We start from the raw sequence: 18,344 nt of genomic DNA on the forward strand, positions 1-18,344 counted from the left end.
TGTTGCTCTAACTTGTATTTCCCCTAGAGGTATCTTCCCCTCCCTCCTCCTAATATCAGAGAGAGAGAGAAATGCTATATAGCCACAGTTTTTTATTCCTTTGATCTGTTAAAAAGAAAATTCAACTGAATAAATTTTAAAGATCTTATTGGCTTTGTTTAAGTAGTCATGAATAAGGCAACATCCCATCTAGCAGAGAAGGGAACTCCAAGGAGCTGTACAAAATGAAAAGACTTTTATAGGTAGACGAGAGTGGGACAGGGAAGTTATACTAGTTATAAGTGGATTGGTTATGAGAAGATCACTTTCCTGTGGGGGATGGCAGGGGTCTGTCAGGCAGATTACCTCACCAGTGTTGAGCAGGTAATTCCTGACTGACTGGTTTAAGATTCCATTTCTGGGAGAGGCCAGAACTGTAATTAAGTTTCAATTTGGTGATGCTGGGCTTAGCATAAGCGACTTCATTTTGTGCCTGTTGTTTTTTTTGTTTTGCTTTGTTTTAACAGATCTTATTCTTTGGAGAGGTGGGATTGGTGTGATGTGGTGATGCAAAATTGAAATTGAAGTTTACCCTTTCAGAGAAACTGAAACACCTTTGGAACTAAAGGGCTTTTGGGTATCCTGAAGACCAGCAGCCATTGAGAGTCCTTATACCCTTCAGTTAAATGTGTGAGGAGTGGGCTGCCATGCAGGGAGAGCCCTGATTGGGGTGTGTCCATTGGAGAAAAGCAGGAAATGCTAGAGAGAAGGTACTAATGCAGCCTTGACATGTGTAGTGTGCCATGATTTCTGGCCACAGCTTGTGTTAAGATGGGGACTGGTAGACTGCCTGGCTTTAGTGAGGCTCCTCACCTCGCCCTCATTTGAACAGTGTTTGTCTTGGTCAGTTCTGGTGGAATCTGTCTGCCATTAGTCTCCACCCTTCCTCTACTAGGAGGGAAAAGGACACATTTGCTTTCCATCTGATGTGACTCACCCTGCCTCTCTGACTTCTTTCCTTCTTTCTTAGTGGCAGTACTGTACAATGTTGCCTAGGCTTCCCTATTTGGGACCTCTGGGTTGTATGTCCTGTGAATGGTGGGAGTTAACTTTTGGGCATCTAACCTAAACAGGTATGATATTACATTTACATTATTTGTTATACTTATTTTAGAGCTTTAAAAAATTACAATGTGGGGCCATCTGGGTGGCGCAGTTGGTTAAGCATCCGATTCTTGGTTTCAGCTCAGTTTGTGAGTTCAGGGTCGTGAGATCGAGCCCTGAGTCAGGCTCTGCACTGAGCACAGAGTCTGCCTGGGATTCTCTCTCTCCCTCTACCCCTCCCATTCGTGTTCTCTCTCTCTCTGAAATAATAAATTAATTTTTAAAAAGTTCCAGTGTAGAGACAGTTTATCATTTATCAGACTAGATTTCTTTTACTTTGACATCTTGTTTCAGGAAGGGGCTAGGAAGAAATTGGTTTGGAATATAAATCTAGCCATATGAAACACCTCAGTTCACCATGGTTTCTATAAAAGTATTTGAGTAAAATACGTGTGACTGCCTCACAAAATTGTATACGAGGGTTCCTAATAGGACCTTCTCCGATCTGATGAAACTATCTAAACCGTCACTGACAGGGGCACCTGGGTGGCTCAGTCAGTTAAGCGTCTGTCTTTGGCTCAGGTCATGATCCCAGGGTCCTGGAATCGAGCCCTGCATCGGGCTCCCTGCTTGGCCAGAAAGCCTGCTTCTCCCTCTCCCACTCCCCCTGCTTGTGTTCCCTCTCTTCTTGTCTCTCTTTCTCTCTCTCTGTCAAATAAATAAATAAAATCCTTAAAAACTAAAAATAAAAAAATAAACTGTCACTGGCAAAGTTTACCACCTTCTCAGAGAAGGATTTTAAGATTTGATTGATGTTTCATAATTTCACCTTATTTAGGCAAGGAATCTATAAGAGCTGTTCCAGTTGATCAGTGCCATCAGTTTCTGGTCTTTTTAGTGTTCTTTATGTTATTGACAGTATCGCATGCTTTGATTTGAACATTCTTTGGTCCTGTACTCATTTCTTTTCCTGTAAGCCAGTGAATGTGAAACCATTAACTGAACCTCCACCTTAATGGGTTGCAGAGAACCTAGTATAGTATTTGCGCACCCCTGGTCTGCCAGGACAAATGGCTACAGATACTTTGAAGTGGTTATGATGCAGCATTATCCTCCTGTCGTATTCCAATGAAAAATTCAGACATTAAGTAGTATCTAAAGTTTGGTGTTGAAGAACCAGTATTTTTATTGTGTTGTCAAGAATGAGAGAAGACAGGGGTGCCTGGGTGGCTTAGTCGGTTAAGTGTCTGCCTTCATCTCAGGTCGTGATCCCAGGGTCCTGGGATCGCGTCCCACATTGGGCTCCCTGCTCTGTGGGAAGCCTGCTTCTCCCTCTCCCACTCCCCCTGCTTGTGTTCCTGCTCTCACTCTCTCTGTCAAATAAGTAAATAAAATCTTTTAAAAAAGGGGGTGGGTGCCTGGGTGGCTCAGTTGTTGAGCATCTGCCTTCAGCTCAGGTGAGCCCCGCATCAGGCTCCCTGCTCAGCAGGAGGCCTGCTTCTCCCTCTCCCACTCCCCCTGCTTGTGTTCCCTCTCTCACTGTGTCTTTCTCTGTCAAATAAATAAAATCTTCGAAAAAAAAAAGAAAAGATAAGCTGGGGATGAAACAAGGAGTGGCCATAAATTGAGATTTGAGATGTTTGAGGACTGTATATTACTCCTAGTGAAATGCTCCAGAATTGTTTAGACCAGCACCATACAATAAAACTTTCTGTAATAATGGAAATGTTCTATATCCGCACTCTCCAGTATGATAGGTGCCAGCCACAGGTGGCTGTCAAGCACTTAAAATGTGGCTAGTGTGGCTGAGGAACTGTATTTGACCTCATTTAGTTTGATTTAAATAGCCACCTGTGCTTAGTAGCTACTATCCAGAATATGTGCTTTGTCCAAGCAGTAGTTGTATACCAAGCCCTCTTTTGGGGCACACACTGTTGGAATCGGGGATTCAGGGATGAAGGAGAGACTGCCTTCGAGGAGAACTTTCCTCTTCCTCTGTCCCCATTTGGGTGGCAGGCAAATATGCAGGAAGTCACGATTCAGTAGGATGAAAGGGGGCCCTGGGACCCAGATGCTGTGGAGTTTGGGGAGTGGTGTGCAGGAAGACAGGCTCTCCAGACTGCTTAGACGTAGCCTGCTCCCAGATAAGCAGGCTTCTGGTACATGAAGGGGGTGGGACCCTGGGGGAGGAGTGGCAAGCACACTCGAGGTACAGGGCATATGGGAGTAGAAGTGATGCATGTTCTGGAGAAATACAAGGCTAGACTAGATAGCTGCCTCGAATGGTCTAGGGTGCCCATGGCAGGCTGGGCTTTAGCTTTTGTGTGCCATCTCTAGCCTTGGTGGATTCATGCTCTCGTGCCCTGTGGACATCCCAGCTGTCTTGGCCCCAGACAACTTTTTTTGATCCCTCTGGTGGTCCAACTGCTCCTCAGACGTGTCCCCTTCAAAGTCTTGCTCTTTCTCATTTCAGGCCTTTAACATTTCCCACTGGGCTTCCTGAGAACTTCTCTGAAGCTTGTAAGAGATGGAAAACAAGTAAAACACCCTGACCAATTAGTTTTGACACATTGGATGCTCCTTCTTAGGCATTGCGTGTATAGCTCTTCAGTCTTGCTTTTGAAAATGTTCCAGTATTTCTGCTGTAGCGTTCTCTCCCTTAAAGTACTGTTATTTATACTGCCCTGTGGAATGATTATGTCTTCTTGCCTACCAGACAGTAAACCTCGAGAAGGCAAGGCCAGCCATCTATTATTATTCTTTGTACTGCCCTATGTGTCCGGTAAATGCTGACATTCTCATTTTAGCACAGGCATCTAGACTGAAATCATAAAATCCTAGCACAAACAAGCATTCCTCAGCAGTGAAATTTGAGATATGGCTAAATACAGTGTATCTTTAAAAAATAAGGGCGCCTGGCTGGCTCAGTCGGTAGAGCACGTGACTCTTGATCTTGGGGTTGTGAATTCAAGCCCCACGTTGGTAGATTTTACTTAAATTTTTTATTTTAAAGATTTTATTTATTTGTCAGAGAGAGCACAAGCAGGGAGAGTGGCAGGCAGAGGGAGAAGCAGGCTCCCTGCCGAGCAAGGGGCCCGATGTACTTGATCCCAGGACCCCAGGATCATGACCCTGGCCAGAGGCAGATGCTTAACCGACTGAGCCACCCAGGCGTCCCTTTACTTAAAAACTTTAAAAAAAGATTTGACTGCAAGATTACTCCAGGCCCTCTATTTAGGAGGAAAGAGGAATATAAAATTCAACTGAGCTTGTATTATTCCTAGACTTGAAAATACATGTTCCTGACCAGATCCTTGACTCTGTTAAACCAGTGGCTCTTGAACTTTCCAGAGTACAAACTGCTTCAACACGGGAAGAAATTCCACAGGCCCTGCCCACTGTGCCCAGCCATCTGTGTCCCAGGTGTGGGCTTCCTCTTTGGGCAGATTCCACTCTGGGTTGGTCACAGCTTAGTCCTACCCACAGTATCTCTTCTTTTACTGGGTGGATGTAATGGAAACTGGTGGAAGGAAGGCTGAAGTCTGTCTTGGGCCCTGGGGAGGCTAGAGGAGGCTTCCTGCTGAAGGCAGCATTTGACCTGAAAGGGAAAGAAAAAACTCACTACAACTCTGGTGCCCTAGAAGTAGAGAACCTAGATTTAAGGTTTTAGGATTATTCTGAAATATATTTGTGTTGAGTGAAGGGTATTAGAACTTAGCCAATTGAAGGGCAGGGAAGGTGCTCCAGACCAGGCAAGTGACTTTATTCAATAAAAACAAGAAAGGCTAGTTAAAAGTAAAAAGGTGGCTTACTTGCCTAAATGCCTGTTGTGCATTTGGAGATAGTGATTGTCCATACTGACCAGTTGCCAAAGTCTTCTTTCCAACCTGATCCTGTTGTCTGAGTTTCTAGAACACCAGCACTATCCTGAGCTTCCCCAAAGTGACTTCATGATTCCACAGAAAGGGCTTTGGTCAAAGGCCCCCACTCATCCCTTTCCCTCTTCCTTCCCAGACTTGCAGTCTTCCCACTCCTACCCCCTGCCCAGGAGGAACCTCCTCCTCTCTGGAGCCTTGCATCCCCTCCGGGAAGTGTGTGGCCGTGGCCTACATTCTTCTCCCGTTCAATTTCCTGTACCTGCACCTTGTTCGGGCACCGTCTGATCATGGGGTTTTCCAAACAACTCCAGTTTCCATCTTTCTCATTTCCTTATTGGAGGGACATTTTTGCTACCATTTGAAATTATGGCTTGTTTTAGTTTGGGAGCTTTCAAAAACATCATTCGAGATATTATTTCTTGCCTTTCTTCTGGGCCTAGAATTTTGAAGCCATTTTTATTTTTAACTCAGGCAATCTGTTTGCCCCTGTCCTTTTTCCTCTTTTTTTTTAAAGTAGAGTATTTCCTGGATTTGCTAATAACCCTGGGATTGTTAAAGTAGTCACGCTCCAACTCCCATCCCCAGAGGACACACTGAACACCCTTAAACTGTCCCATAAGTAACACTAAGTTATCTTAATCTTTATACTTGTCCAAATGAGATGATACAGATAAGATGCTTAGCCTGAAGACAAGCACATAGTGAGTTTTCGAGAGATGCACTTGCTAACATTTGATCTTAAGCCTTTGTGTAGCTAGTCTTCCTTCACTTGTTATCTGTGGTTCCTGTGCCCATCAAGCAAACCACCTTCTGCAATCAGCAGAACTTCCTTCCACTTCCTGACTTAGAGGTGCTGTTAAGGATTGTTTTTATATTTACATTTATTGACCTTTTATGGCTACTCTAGAACCCTTGTGTAGTGCCTTTTAGCCATTGGAATTGGAATTGGCTGGGTGATACTGTTTGTTGAAAATTTTGCCCTTGGGGTGCCTGGCTGGCTCAGACAGCAGAGCATGGGAGTCTTGATCTTGGGATTGTGAGTTCCAGGGTAGAGTTTACTTAAAAAAAGAAAAAATTCTTTTGTTCAAACTTTTCTCTATCCATCTTAAACAGCTTTGTTGTGGGAATCCAAATTTATACTATTCCCCTCCCTTTCTCTCTCTCAAACTGATCTTAAAACAAGTTACTTTTGGGGTGCCTGGCTGGCTCAGTCGGTTAAGTGGCTGCCTTCACCTCAGGTCATGATTTCAGGGTCCTGGGAGCTAGCGCCTCGAGAAGCTCCCTGCTCAACAGGGAGTCTCCTTCTCCCTCTGTCCTTTCCCCTGTTCATTCTCTCTCCCTCTCTCAAATAAATAAATAAAATCTTTAAAAAAAAAAGTATCAAAGTCATAACATAGTTTTTTATTTAGGCTTCCTTTTTAAAAGAAGGTATGTGCCAGATATTTCTTTTCTTTTTATTAACATATAATGTATTACTTGTTTCAGGGGTACAGGTCTGTGAGTCATCAGTCTTACACAGTTCACAGCGCTCACCATGGCACATACCCTCCCCAAATGTCCATCACCAGCCACCCCATCCCTCCCACCCCCCACCACTCCAGCAACGCTCAGTTTGTTTCCTGAGATTAAGAGTCTCATGGTTTGTGTCCCTCTCTGGTTTCGTCTTGTTTCATTTTTCCCTCCCTTCCCCTATGATCCTCTGCCTTGTTTCTCTCTCTCTCTCTTTTTTTTAAAGACACCTCTGTGGGTGGGTCGCTGCTCCATTGTTTTTAAGAAGGGAAGGTTATATATACATATATATATATTTTTTAATTTTATTTATTTATTTGACAGAGACAGAGACAGCGAGAGCAGGAACACAAGCAGCGGGAGTGGGAGAGGGAGAAGCAGGCTTCCCACCAAGCAGGGAGCCCGATGTGGGACTTGATCCCAGGAGTCTGAGATCATGACCTGAGCCGACAGACGCTTAACAACTGAGCCACCCAGGCGCCCCTGCCTTGTTTCTCAAATTCCACATATCAGTGAGATCATATGATAATTGTCTTTCTCTGATTGACTTATTTCGCTTAGCATAATACCCTCTAGTTCCATCCATGTCGTTGCCAATGTGCCAGATGTTTCTAACCTAAGATTTCTATTGCGGCAAGACTAACAGTATGCTTGCCCTCAAACCAGAGGCTGATTATCACAGATAACCAGAGATGATTATCAAGCCTGAATCTGGGACACATTTGTCATAAAAGTTTGTCACAGTATTTTTATTAATGAAAATAAATTTATTACATTCTTGATTTTTCCTAATTTGTTAAAAGTGTGCATTGCATCTATAATTTTATATTATGGAAAATCTCAAATAATGCAAAAGTAGTGCAAACAGGGTGACTGGGTGGTTCAGTCGTTAAGCACCTGCCTTTAGCTCAGGTCATGATCTCAGAGTCCTGGGATCTAGTCCCATGTGCTCAGTGGGGAGTCTGCTTTCTCCTTCTCTCTTTCCGCCCCCCGCCACTCTCTCTCATTCTTTCTGTCAGATAAATAAAATCTTAAAAAAAAAAAAAAAAAAAGGTGTGAACAGTGCTGTGCACCCCCCTGCACCCATCACTCAGCCTGTTACCAGCCCGTCTTGTTTTGGCTGTGCACTCCATCTCACCCTGTGGATTATTTTGAAGCATGACAAGCCTTTTTGATCTTGTTGATCAACCCAATATGAAGCACTTTGTAATTGGTCCTGGGCTCCCATCTCACATCTGAATATTTTTACAAATTCAGTGACCACCTACAAACTTCTGTTGCCTTGTCTGTTAAATGAGAATTTGACCTTATGGGCTCATTGTGAGGATTAAATGCATGACCTGTAGGGGTGCCTGGGTGGCTCAGTCGTTAAGCATCTGCCTTCCACTCAGGTCATGATCCCAGGGTCCTGGGATCGAGCCCCACATCGGGCTTCCTGCTCAGCAGGAAGCCTGTTTCTCCCTCTCCCACTCCCCCTGCTTGTGTTCCCTCTCTCACTGTGTCTTTCTCTGTCAAATAAATAAAATCTTTAAAAAAAAAATGCATGACCTGTAGTGTAGAGCCTGGCACAGAGTGTGCTCAGGAAGTGGTCTTTATTTCTTGCTCTTTCATAGGCTCTGCTCTTTCACTCGTTAGGTCCTAATCAGATTCCTCAGTTTGGAAAGTTCAAAAGAATCTACCTACAGTGGACGTTACTGTTCAGCTTGGTGACCAGCACAGTGGTAGTATATGCCTTCCCGGTGCCTCCCCTGTGACCTTCTCCAGAACCTTATCAGCACATGTTGCTTGCCTACCTCACTCTGAGCTTTGAATTCATTGGTTTTGAGGACAAAATGACTGCTGGGTCATCATCGTCATCATCTTCTTCTTCTGAGATTTAATTTATTTGAGAGAGAGCGCTTGTGCGTGCAAGCTAGGGGAGGGGCAGAGGGAGAGGGGAGAAGCAGGCCTCTCCGCTCAACAGGGAGCCAGACGCGGGGGACGTGGGGGCTCAATCCCAGGACACTGGGATCATGACCTGAGTAGAACGCAGATGCTTAACCAACTGAGCCACCCAGGTGCGCCTGCTGGGTCTTCTTTAGTGGTCAGGTACAGAGTCTTGGAAGAAAATGGGATGGAGAAATTTCAAGCTGGTTGTAGTTTAGAATGGTACTTTCAAATCTCAGAAGCCTAAACTTCTGTCCCCATGATACTTCCTTCTCAATACTTTATTTAGACTATGTATGCAGTAAATCACATTATAGTAGGTAAAATAGGCAGAGACCATCAGACAACTTCTGAGAGATACCTGGTTGAAATGTTTTGACCTCTGCTGAGCTAAGAGATGCAGATGGAACCAGTTGACACTCTTTTCTAGCTATATGATTAACAATGATTTGTGCTAATGATGGCTGGGGTATGGCGAAATGGAAATACAAGTTCACTGATGGTGTGGGTGTTAATAAAACTGTTCTGGAAAATGATTTTGTCAGTATATTTCAAGGGCCTTTAAAATATTCATACTATTTTGATGAGTGATAACCCATTTGTGTGTCTGATCAGATTACATACATAATTTAAAATAGGGGCGCTTGGGTGGCTCAGTCGTTAAGCGTCTGCCTTCAGCTCAGGTCGTGATCCCAAGGTCCTGGGATCAAGCCCTGCATCAGGCTCCCTGCTCCGCGGGAAGCCTGCTTCTCCCTCTCCCACTCCCCCTGCTTGTGTTCCCTCTCTTACTGTGTCTCTCTCTGTCAAATAAGTAAATAAAATCTTAAAAATAAATAAATAATAAAATAATCGCGGGGCACCTGGGTGGCTCAGTCATTAAGCGTCTGCCTTCGGCTCAGGTTGTGATCCCAGAGTCCTGGGATCGAGCCCCGCATCGGGCTTCCTGCTCAGCGGGAAGCCTGCTTCTCCCTCTCCCATACCCCTGCCTGTGTTCCCTTTCTCGCTGTCTCTCTCTATCAAAAAAATAAATAAAATCTTTTAAATAAATAAAAATAATTGCATGCTTAATAATAGTGGGATTATCCATATGCTGCAGTATCATGCAACCTTAATGTCATAACAAAACAGGATGCAACAGTATAATCTCAGCCATTTGAAGGAAGACTAGAAAGACCTAAACCCTGGTGCTAATAGTGATTGTTTCTAAGAGTTGGAATTGTGGGTGCCTTTCTGTCTTTGCTTCATTCTTGTGCGTACCTTTCTAAATTTTCTATAATTCAGTACTTTAATTGGAGGGTGGGGGAGAGACAGAAAAGTCACTTGTTTGATTAGGATCTAGCTGTTAGAGAGTAGGCAACTTGGCAACACCAAGCAAATAAAAGTGTTAATGGACTCTAGAAAACCAGTTGGTTTAACTGCCCTTGCCTTGCACCTCTAACATTCGTGCCATCACTGTATCAGACACACATGTAAGTAGGAACAGTTACGGACCTCAAGTCAGTATTTTTCCAAACCTGGTGTGTGTGCCTCAGTTGCCAGAGGGAACTTTTCAGAATGCCTAATTGAGGACTGATCCCCAGCCCTGGTGAACCAGTATCCTCTTTGCGGTGAGAACTGATATTACAGAGTGGCACGATGGTCGAGTATTGGGGCCTGGGCTGACACTTCTGACAATTCCAGCTCTGCCACTCAATTGCTATGTGATCTTGGACATGATACAACACCTGGTTCACCTTCATTCCCTGTGTTTTATAGTTGTCTTGATGGCTTTGCAAACGCTTTGCTTTCAACTCCTTGATACTGCAACTCCCTAGTCTCGCCTCTACTTGAGCACAGTCATCTTGAGTTTGTGATCACCACACAAAGTTGCTTGGCCAGACTTTGCAATGGCCCGCTGACCACCAACTTCTACCCCTTCCCTGCTCCTCTAGTTTTTCCCATACCAGTTCTCTGTTCTCACTGCCCTCCCCCTGACCATTCTCTATTGGGCCCTTTCTGACCTCATTGGCTGTGCCCAGCCCAGACCCTTGGATATTATTTTCCTGACCTTTTTACCTACATGGGGTTTCTTTGTTGTGTCTGCCTTTATGGCCAGTTTGTTTCTCTGCTTCAGAGATGAAGAAGATGATAACTCCAGGCTAAGAGGAAAATTCTAGCTTTTGATTTGTTACGTGAGAAAAAATTATACTTGAGGGAAAGAATTGATTCAGCATATGGAATAGTTAGTATTGCTTGTTCTTCCTAGGAAATCGTTCCAGAGCACACAAATGAAGTTTGGTTTGAAAGCAGAAGGAAGGAAATGTGTTCTGAATACACCTTATTCTAAAAAGGTTTTAGACGATATATGTAAATGGATTAATAGATGTTATCCAAAATATTCATTTCCAAGGAACACAGTGGCTAGGGACCTTGTACAACTCTTTTCTTCCTCTTTGCTTGCTTCAGTTTCTCCTGTAAAAGGAGTGGTCTCTGCATTAGAAACTGTTCTCCAGTTAGAAGTTTCTAGTTTGTAAGATTTATTTATTTATCTATCTATCTATCTATTTATTTTTTTTTTTTATTATTTTTTTAAGTAAACTCTACACCCAGCCTGGGGCTAGAACTCACAACCCTGAGATCGAGTTGCTTGCACTACCACCTGAGCCAGCCAGGCATCCCCTTAGTTTGTAGGATTTCAAAAAGTAATTTCAGTCTTCAGAAATCCAGAAATTCAGTAATTTCAGTCTTCAGGTGATGATGGAAATCAGTAACAGAAGAAACTGCGAGTGGAGATTTTAAAGACATTGCAGCTTGGTCGGCTTCTTGTAGCAAAAGTTGTGCTCAAGTTTTGTTTTGTTTTGTTTTTTTCTTAGCTCTTTTCTAGAAACAAGTGTCCCCCATTCTTGATCCTGGAGAACAGTAAGTACAAAAACAGGGCTCTAAACTTTGCCAGCTTAAAGCCATCAACATCCCAGTGAAACCACTTGTTGGGTTTCTTCAGATCCAATGTTGAGTATCATTTGCAACAACCCTTGAATGTTCGACAGGCCCTAAGTGAGGATGAAAATCCTCATTCATGTGTAGTTCATCTTTCATGATGAATAAGGACTATTTTTGTAATGAGAAAATTTATTTGAAAAATCAGCAGATTAACGTTTTTCTCCAAAATGGAAATAGCTTTTTCAGTTTAAGGTAATATGTTCCTCCAAAGGTCACAATAAGATAGTATAAAGAAAACAAAGCTATTTGTAATTCTGCAATCCAGGAAAAACCTAATATTGTATTCTTTCAACTTCATTTTTACATTTAAATCTTTACTCCTTTGGGAATCTGTTTTGGAGCATGGAGTGTAAGGATCTTAATTCTCAGAATTTTTCTGGCTGCCTTCACTTAGTGAATTTTTTTTTCATCCTTTTGTTACTGAATTTTATAATGGCATATTTGTCCAAATTATTCATTTCTGGGTTATTTTCCTGTTTAGTCCTATTCCAGCCCCATACTTTTAATACTGTATTTTTATAACATACTTTCCAAGACTGTTAAGTCAAGTCCTCTGTCCTCTTGTCATTACTCTTTTGGGGAAGAATGGGAGGGACTCTTGTGAATTTATTTTGATGAATAAAATTAGAATTATTTCAAGTTCCAAAAAAATCCTTGGGATTGTTTCAGTAGAGGAGAATTTACATCTCTGCATTAAGTCTTCCTATTGGAGATATCTCTTCATTTATTCAGATTTCCTTTGTTTCAGTAAGATTGTCATTTTCTTACTTAAGTCCTATACTGCTGCTAACCACTGCAACAATGGTTGCAGTATAAATTTGGAAAATCCTTCAAAAAAGTGAATTAGTGAATGTCATGAAAATGTTTATACTTTTGATTCAGTAACCCCATTCCTAAACAGTATCTGTAAGTTAACAGAAGAACCCTTTTGCCTGTGTGAGAATTTGACCTTTGGTTAACTTTGTTTCTGGGGAACCTCATAAAGGCAGATTGTCACCTTCTGTTGCTGGGCACTGTAGCTTGTGGTAAAATGTCTCCTGCTTGGTAATTGCATCTGGACAGGGAGAGGCTGTGAAGTACCCCCATGGAGCCCCATGCTTGGGCTTCACAGAGTACAGTGGCTCTTGTGCTAGATGTGTTCCTCACAAGAAGCCCACAGAGCTATTAAAAGAGATGATTGGATCCCCTCAACAATAAGGGTTTTAAGTCAGGGATTGAACCCACACTGTCTCCCTATACCAGAGCCATCTGCTGTGTGGATTGTTGAAAGAACAGCCAGCGAGCTGTGTTCTTGTGCCCCCAGTCCTCCTCAGTAGGCAGGTGCCAGGTATGGCCTGTGATAGTCCTGTGAGTCTGAATCTAAGAAGATCATGCCCACCCCACTTAACCCCCACCACCCTATGGCTGTTGCTGGGTCCCAAAGAAATGATCCCACAAACTGAAGTTCAGAAATGTTCTTTACAGCATTACTTTCTCCAGATTTTTGATATATTAAGTAAAAGGCAGGAATGGCTATTTAAACACTTAATTCACTCAAAGGAATATTAGATGTTAAGACTGTAACAGAAGCAAGCACTAAAGGATAAAGTCACAGTCACTGTAGCCAGCCTCAGCCTTCTAGAAGCTACGTGGTTAAAAATGAAACTAAGGGGGCGCCTGGGTGGCTCGGTTGGGCGACTGCCTTCGGCTCAGGTCATGATCCTGGAGTCCCAGGATTGAGTCCCACGTTGGGCTCCCTGCTCAGCGGGGAGTCTGCTTCTCCCTCTGACCCTCTTCCCTCTCGTGCTCTTTATCTCTCATTCTCTCTCCCTCAAATAAATAAATAAAATCTTTTTAAAAAATTAAAAAAAAAATGAAACTAAGGGACACCTGGGTGGCTCAGTTGGTTAAGCGTCTGCCTTTGGCTCAGGTCATGGTCCAGGGTCCTGGAATCGAGCCCTGCATTGGGTTCCCTGCTCAGCGGGAAGCCTGCTTCTCCCTCTCCCTGCCACTCCCCATGCTTGTGCACTCCCCCCCCTGACACATAAATGAATAAAAATCTTTAAAAAAAATAAAAATGAAACTAAAAAATAGCTTTTCTGAGACCTAGTTTTGACTGCCTTGTTCTCCCAAACTGTAGAAGAATAAGAACAGGCTTTACTGAACCCGCTTCCTTACCTGCCTTTTTTATATGTAAACACTTATTTCCCCCAGCTCCACTGAAGGCAGGAGGTAGATGTTGACCCTTGCCTTGTTACTTGTAGTCTCCTGCCCTTGCTGTTTCACAGTCTCCTGAGGATAATGGACCAGAGCTAAGGGCTCTCAGGTGTAGGTGTCATTTTCGAGGGTTCTCACATTCAGTCTTGAATTCCTGGTTCTGGAGAACACAGGCGTCATACTGGGGATTCCAGCTGTCTGAGGAGTGATCGTCTAGCAGTTTTAGATAAGTTGCTAACTTTGGGGTCCAGAGTTTAAGACTCCTGCTTTTCTGAAAGTCACTGAGTCAGGTTCAGGAGACTAAGGGATAATAAAAACGGGAACCCTGTCTTGAAAAGTAAATAGGAGCAAGTTCTGGAATAGAGATGAGCAAAGATTAGGCATCTTACATATTGTCTGGTCAGGGGTAGGGAAGACTGCCTGAAAGGTTTTCTAGAAAAGGGTGATTCCAAGAGCTATAGGTCAAGTATTCTCACACTACCCCAATATTTGATAATAATTCTCTACTTGGCACTAGAGATGTAGTGGGGAATAAAACTGTCTTGGTGGAGGTTAAGAAAAGAAAAGGGAAAAGACTGACAAATGTAATAGATTCAGATGCCAAGTAGTGGTTAAGTGCTCTGAAGAAAACTAAGGCAGTGTAAAGGGATAGAGCAGGTGGAGAGAGGGTGTGCTACTTTAGATAAAATGATCACCTCTCTGAGGAAGTGCAATGTGAGCAGAGACTTGAATGAAGCAGGACTGAGCTGTTGAGGAAGTTGGAGCATTAATCGACACTGATCCAACATCCAAGAGGGAGAATCCGTTCTTTTAGACTACTCTGAGGGGCAGGATGAGCCTGACTCACTATTTTGCCCAGCTTGGGTCCAGAGTTCTAATGACTGATACTGCTCTCTGTCCGGTCCCCCTGGATGGCAGGGAAATAGCCAACAGGAAGGCCCAAGACTCAGTGCTCCTGGGGCTGTTTCGATGTTTACACTGGGGGATGTGGTTAGCCTTGGTATTTCTGTCACACTCACAGTGCTTTCTTCTTTTTCCTTTTAGTTTGAAGGATGACCTCTAGGAAGAAAGTGTTGCTGAAGGTTATCATTCTGGGAGATTCTGGGTAAGTGGTTCTCACCATTTGAACTAACATGTTGGCTTGGATTAAACGTGACCTCCTTGAAGCCTGTGCCCTCCATGCTGACATTTGGCAGTTCCTTCTCTAATAGTAGTGGCAGTAGGGCCCTAAGTCTCCTGCTCTTTCGGGCACAGCAGAAATTTGAATGATCTCTTGTTCTGTAACCCTTCGTTCCCTGATCTTTGGCATGATTTGGGGGAAGGGGCAGCTATTTAAACTCGATAATAGTTTCATGGAATCCCTTTTTTCCCAGCTGGTTAGACAAGGGAGCTCTATTTATGTAGATTTGTTGCCACTGACCTCATGCCTACCAATTGTGGGTTTGGGGTGTGCTGTGTGGTATCCTCCCACCACTGTGCCAGATTCCGGTCTATATTCAAAAGAACCTGGGACTGGAGACCTGGATTCTGATCCTAGATCTGCCACTAAGTAAGTGACCAGCTCTTTAGTAGCTGTTATGATTCTGTGGGAGGCTTTTCAGACTCAGCATCTGAAGTGACCTGTGAAACCTTAGACCAGCTGGAAGCTATGTATATTTTTTTTTTAAAGATTTTTATTTATTTGAAAGAGATAGCGAGAACAGGAACGACAAGCAGGGGGTGTGGGAGAGGGAGAAGCAGGCTTCCTGCGGAGCAGGGAGCCCGATGCGGGGCTCCATCCCAGGACACTGGGATCATGACCTGAGCCGAAGGCAGACGCCTAACGACTGAGCCACCCGGGCGCCCCCTGAGGAGCCTTTTAAAAGTTAGCATTTTTCCATACCAGCGGGTTGGGCCTAGTTCTAGCAGTACTTAAATACACACATCTCTCTGTCTCTCTGTCTCTGTCCCTCCCTTTCCCTCCCTTACTCCTAATGACTCTAGTGTAGTGTCAGGATTGAAAGGTATTGTTTTAGGCCCAAACTTGCCTGGAAAGAATCACCAAGTCTTTATTTGATTACAGTATCTCCTGGCCTCTCCTCTGAAAAACCCAGGTGGCCTGGGTTGGAGAACACTGCCTTAAGCCATAACTGTACTACCAGGTCCTCTGCATATGAAAATGAGTCTGTTTCTCAGTGGGAAAGGAAGGCATTCCCGTTGCCTTTGAAGAAGGCTTTTGTATTATTATCAGCCTGCCCCAGCTAATCTCATCACCAAAAAATTTCCACACATTGTCTCTTGCTGAGTTTTCTGATTGGAAAACATCTCTGGAGGAGCTTACTCTGAGGTAGATTCTGATTTGGTGGAATATTGATGCTTTCTCCACTTCAGATTTTAAACTTTGAAGCAGCAGGTGGCTGACTGGTGTGTATGTCTGCTCGCAGCCATTGACTTCCTCCTGTGCCATTACTTTCTTAGACTGAATAGCAACCCCTAAATGGAGAGACACCCAAGACAGCAGAGATTATTTTTGGAATGGTGGAGTGATCTTATTGCTGTAGCTCCTTTTAGAAGGAGAGTATTTGCTTACATCTTTCTGGAAGGAAAAAGATAATACTAGGTTCTACCATCTGACTTGCTTGTACAAACTTAAAAGCAGCTTTTCAACATCTGTCCCATATCTGTACCCCGTATTTTTATCCCAGGAGAAAATACAACCTCAAATGAGTAACATTGGGCAGTTGGCTGGCACGGCTCTCTGTTGTGATTACAGTTCCTTGTTCTCCTTTAAGATAGGCAGGTATCTTCAGAGCTGCAAGGATCAGAATCTGTTTTCCATCCCTTCCTAGTTGACCTATACTTGTGGTTTTTCTCCAATTTCAGAGTTGGTAAGACATCACTCATGAACCAGTATGTGAACAAGAAATTCAGTAATCAGTACAAAGCTACAATAGGAGCAGACTTTCTGACAAAGGAGGTGATGGTGGATGACAGACTAGTTACAATGCAGGTAAGCACGTGTCTCCGCTTTGCCAGTCAAGCGGGCTGAACCCTTTTGTTCATGCCTAGGCATTTTCCCTCCCTGTTCTTCATTTCCCACTACAATATTCAGGGATAATTGGCCACAGGTAGGAGGATTGCCAGATAAAATACAGGACATCAAGTATGACCCAGATATTGCATGAGACATACTAGAAATTTTTCATTGTTTTTCTAAAGCTCAAATTTTTTTTTTTTAAAGATTTTATTTATTTATTTGAGAGAAAGAAAGAGAGAGAGCACATGAGAGGGGAGAGGGTCAGAGGGAGAAGCAGACTCCCTGCCGAGCAGGGAGCCCGATGTGGGACTCGATCCCGGGACTCCAGGATCATGACCTGAGCCGAAGGCAGTGGCTTAACCAACTGAGCCACCCAGGCGCCCCCAAAGCTCAAATTTAATTGGAGTTCCTTTTTTTTGTTGTTGGTTTGGTTTGGGGTGTTTTTTTTGTTACTGTTTTTGTTGAATTTGACAACATACAGGCCTCTCTGTTTTGCTGTGTGTCCAAAATATCTAACTCATTCCTTTCTTAATATCCCTGCATAATATTTTAGGCCAAATATTATGTCTTTGGGTTTCTCCTTGATTCTTACAGTAGCTTTTCATGTAGTTTCCCTATTTTTCTGGCTTCTTTTAATCTGTCTTATCTATAGCCACCAAAGTTGTGTTTCTGTTAAGCTAGCCTAGCTTTTTTGTGTATCACCTTAATCTTTTAAGATTTTCCCTTGCAACAATTAGGCTAAAATACACATTCCTTCATAGGACCTTTTGAAAGCCTTTGCATTCTGGCTACAAACTATTCTTCACTTTTTTGTCTTTTGCCAGTCCTTCTGAACCATGTGCTGCTCTTCCAGACCTGTCCTTGCACCTCTCTGTTTCCATCCCAGCCCCTTTGTCCTATCTTTGTCTTCATCCCCAAGCCTCCAACTTTTAGCCCAGGTGTTGTCTTCTGAAACTCCTACCCCCACAGTAGTTGTTCCTTCCTGTATTAAATGAGGTCCAGGTCCCTGGCAGACTAGGCCTCTAGAGACAAATAAAATTCTTATCCCACTGTAGTCCTAGCAAACACCAGGCTCACCGAAATGTTTGAATGATCCAGGTATTACAGGTAGAAATTTTTACACGCATGGACCTCAAGCTGTGACGTGCTCCCATAGGATAAGGACTCCTGACACTTCCTTGACTCACACATCCAGGATGGAGTTAGTATGGATTTCGCCTCCCACCTCCCCCAAGCATACACATAGAGATGTTCAAAATATGACTACAGTTTTAATAAACCGAGCTTGAGAGAAAAAGGAATTTCCAGGTTACAGGAAAGAAGAGGGAACCAAAAGCTAGTGATAAGCTCGGGGGCTTCTGCCATGGTGCTTTGCAGGTTTATAACCAGGACTAGAGTTTCATCACTCGCCAGGGGCAGGAGATGTGACTACAAAAGGTCGGGGAACTAGAATTGAGAATCCCCTTGGGAAAACGCATGCACGCGCGCACACACACACACACTCACTCACTCACTCACTCACTCACTCAGTCTCACACTCACCCAGGACCTTGGGAAGATGTGAAAACAGGACCAAATACTCTCAGCCCAAGGAAGTGGCAAAGCTCATGTATGAAGTAGGCTTGAGGCTTTGCCTCTTTGCTTTCTTGTTGGAGACTCTCAATCCCACTATGCTCATGTCTGCATTCTGAGCTTATACTCGACATGGGACAGGAATGTTGACATAAACCCATAAATCCCTGTCGTTCCCGACACAA

At 43.6% G+C, this 18,344-nt stretch overlaps 1 protein-coding gene across 2 annotated transcripts in view; it reads left to right on the forward strand.

The window, feature by feature from the left end:
• Positions 1 to 18,344, forward strand: part of RAB7A (RAB7A, member RAS oncogene family) — a 76,180-nt gene that overhangs the window by 42,542 nt on the left and 15,294 nt on the right. For both annotated transcript variants that reach the window (XM_028101639.2, XM_088027003.1), the window contains exons 2-3: positions 14,616 to 14,676; positions 16,434 to 16,560. In XM_028101639.2, the coding sequence (XP_027957440.1) occupies positions 14,624 to 14,676; positions 16,434 to 16,560 (180 nt within the window). In that variant the 5' untranslated portion in view covers positions 14,616 to 14,623. The remainder of the gene's footprint in view (positions 1 to 14,615; positions 14,677 to 16,433; positions 16,561 to 18,344) is intronic.

The sequence above is a fragment of the Eumetopias jubatus genome, unplaced genomic scaffold, assembly GCF_037043125.1.
Source record: "Eumetopias jubatus isolate StellerSeaLion01/CBP00866 unplaced genomic scaffold, mEumJub1_p1.0 scaffold_1, whole genome shotgun sequence".
NCBI classification, from domain to species: domain Eukaryota; kingdom Metazoa; phylum Chordata; class Mammalia; order Carnivora; family Otariidae; genus Eumetopias; species Eumetopias jubatus.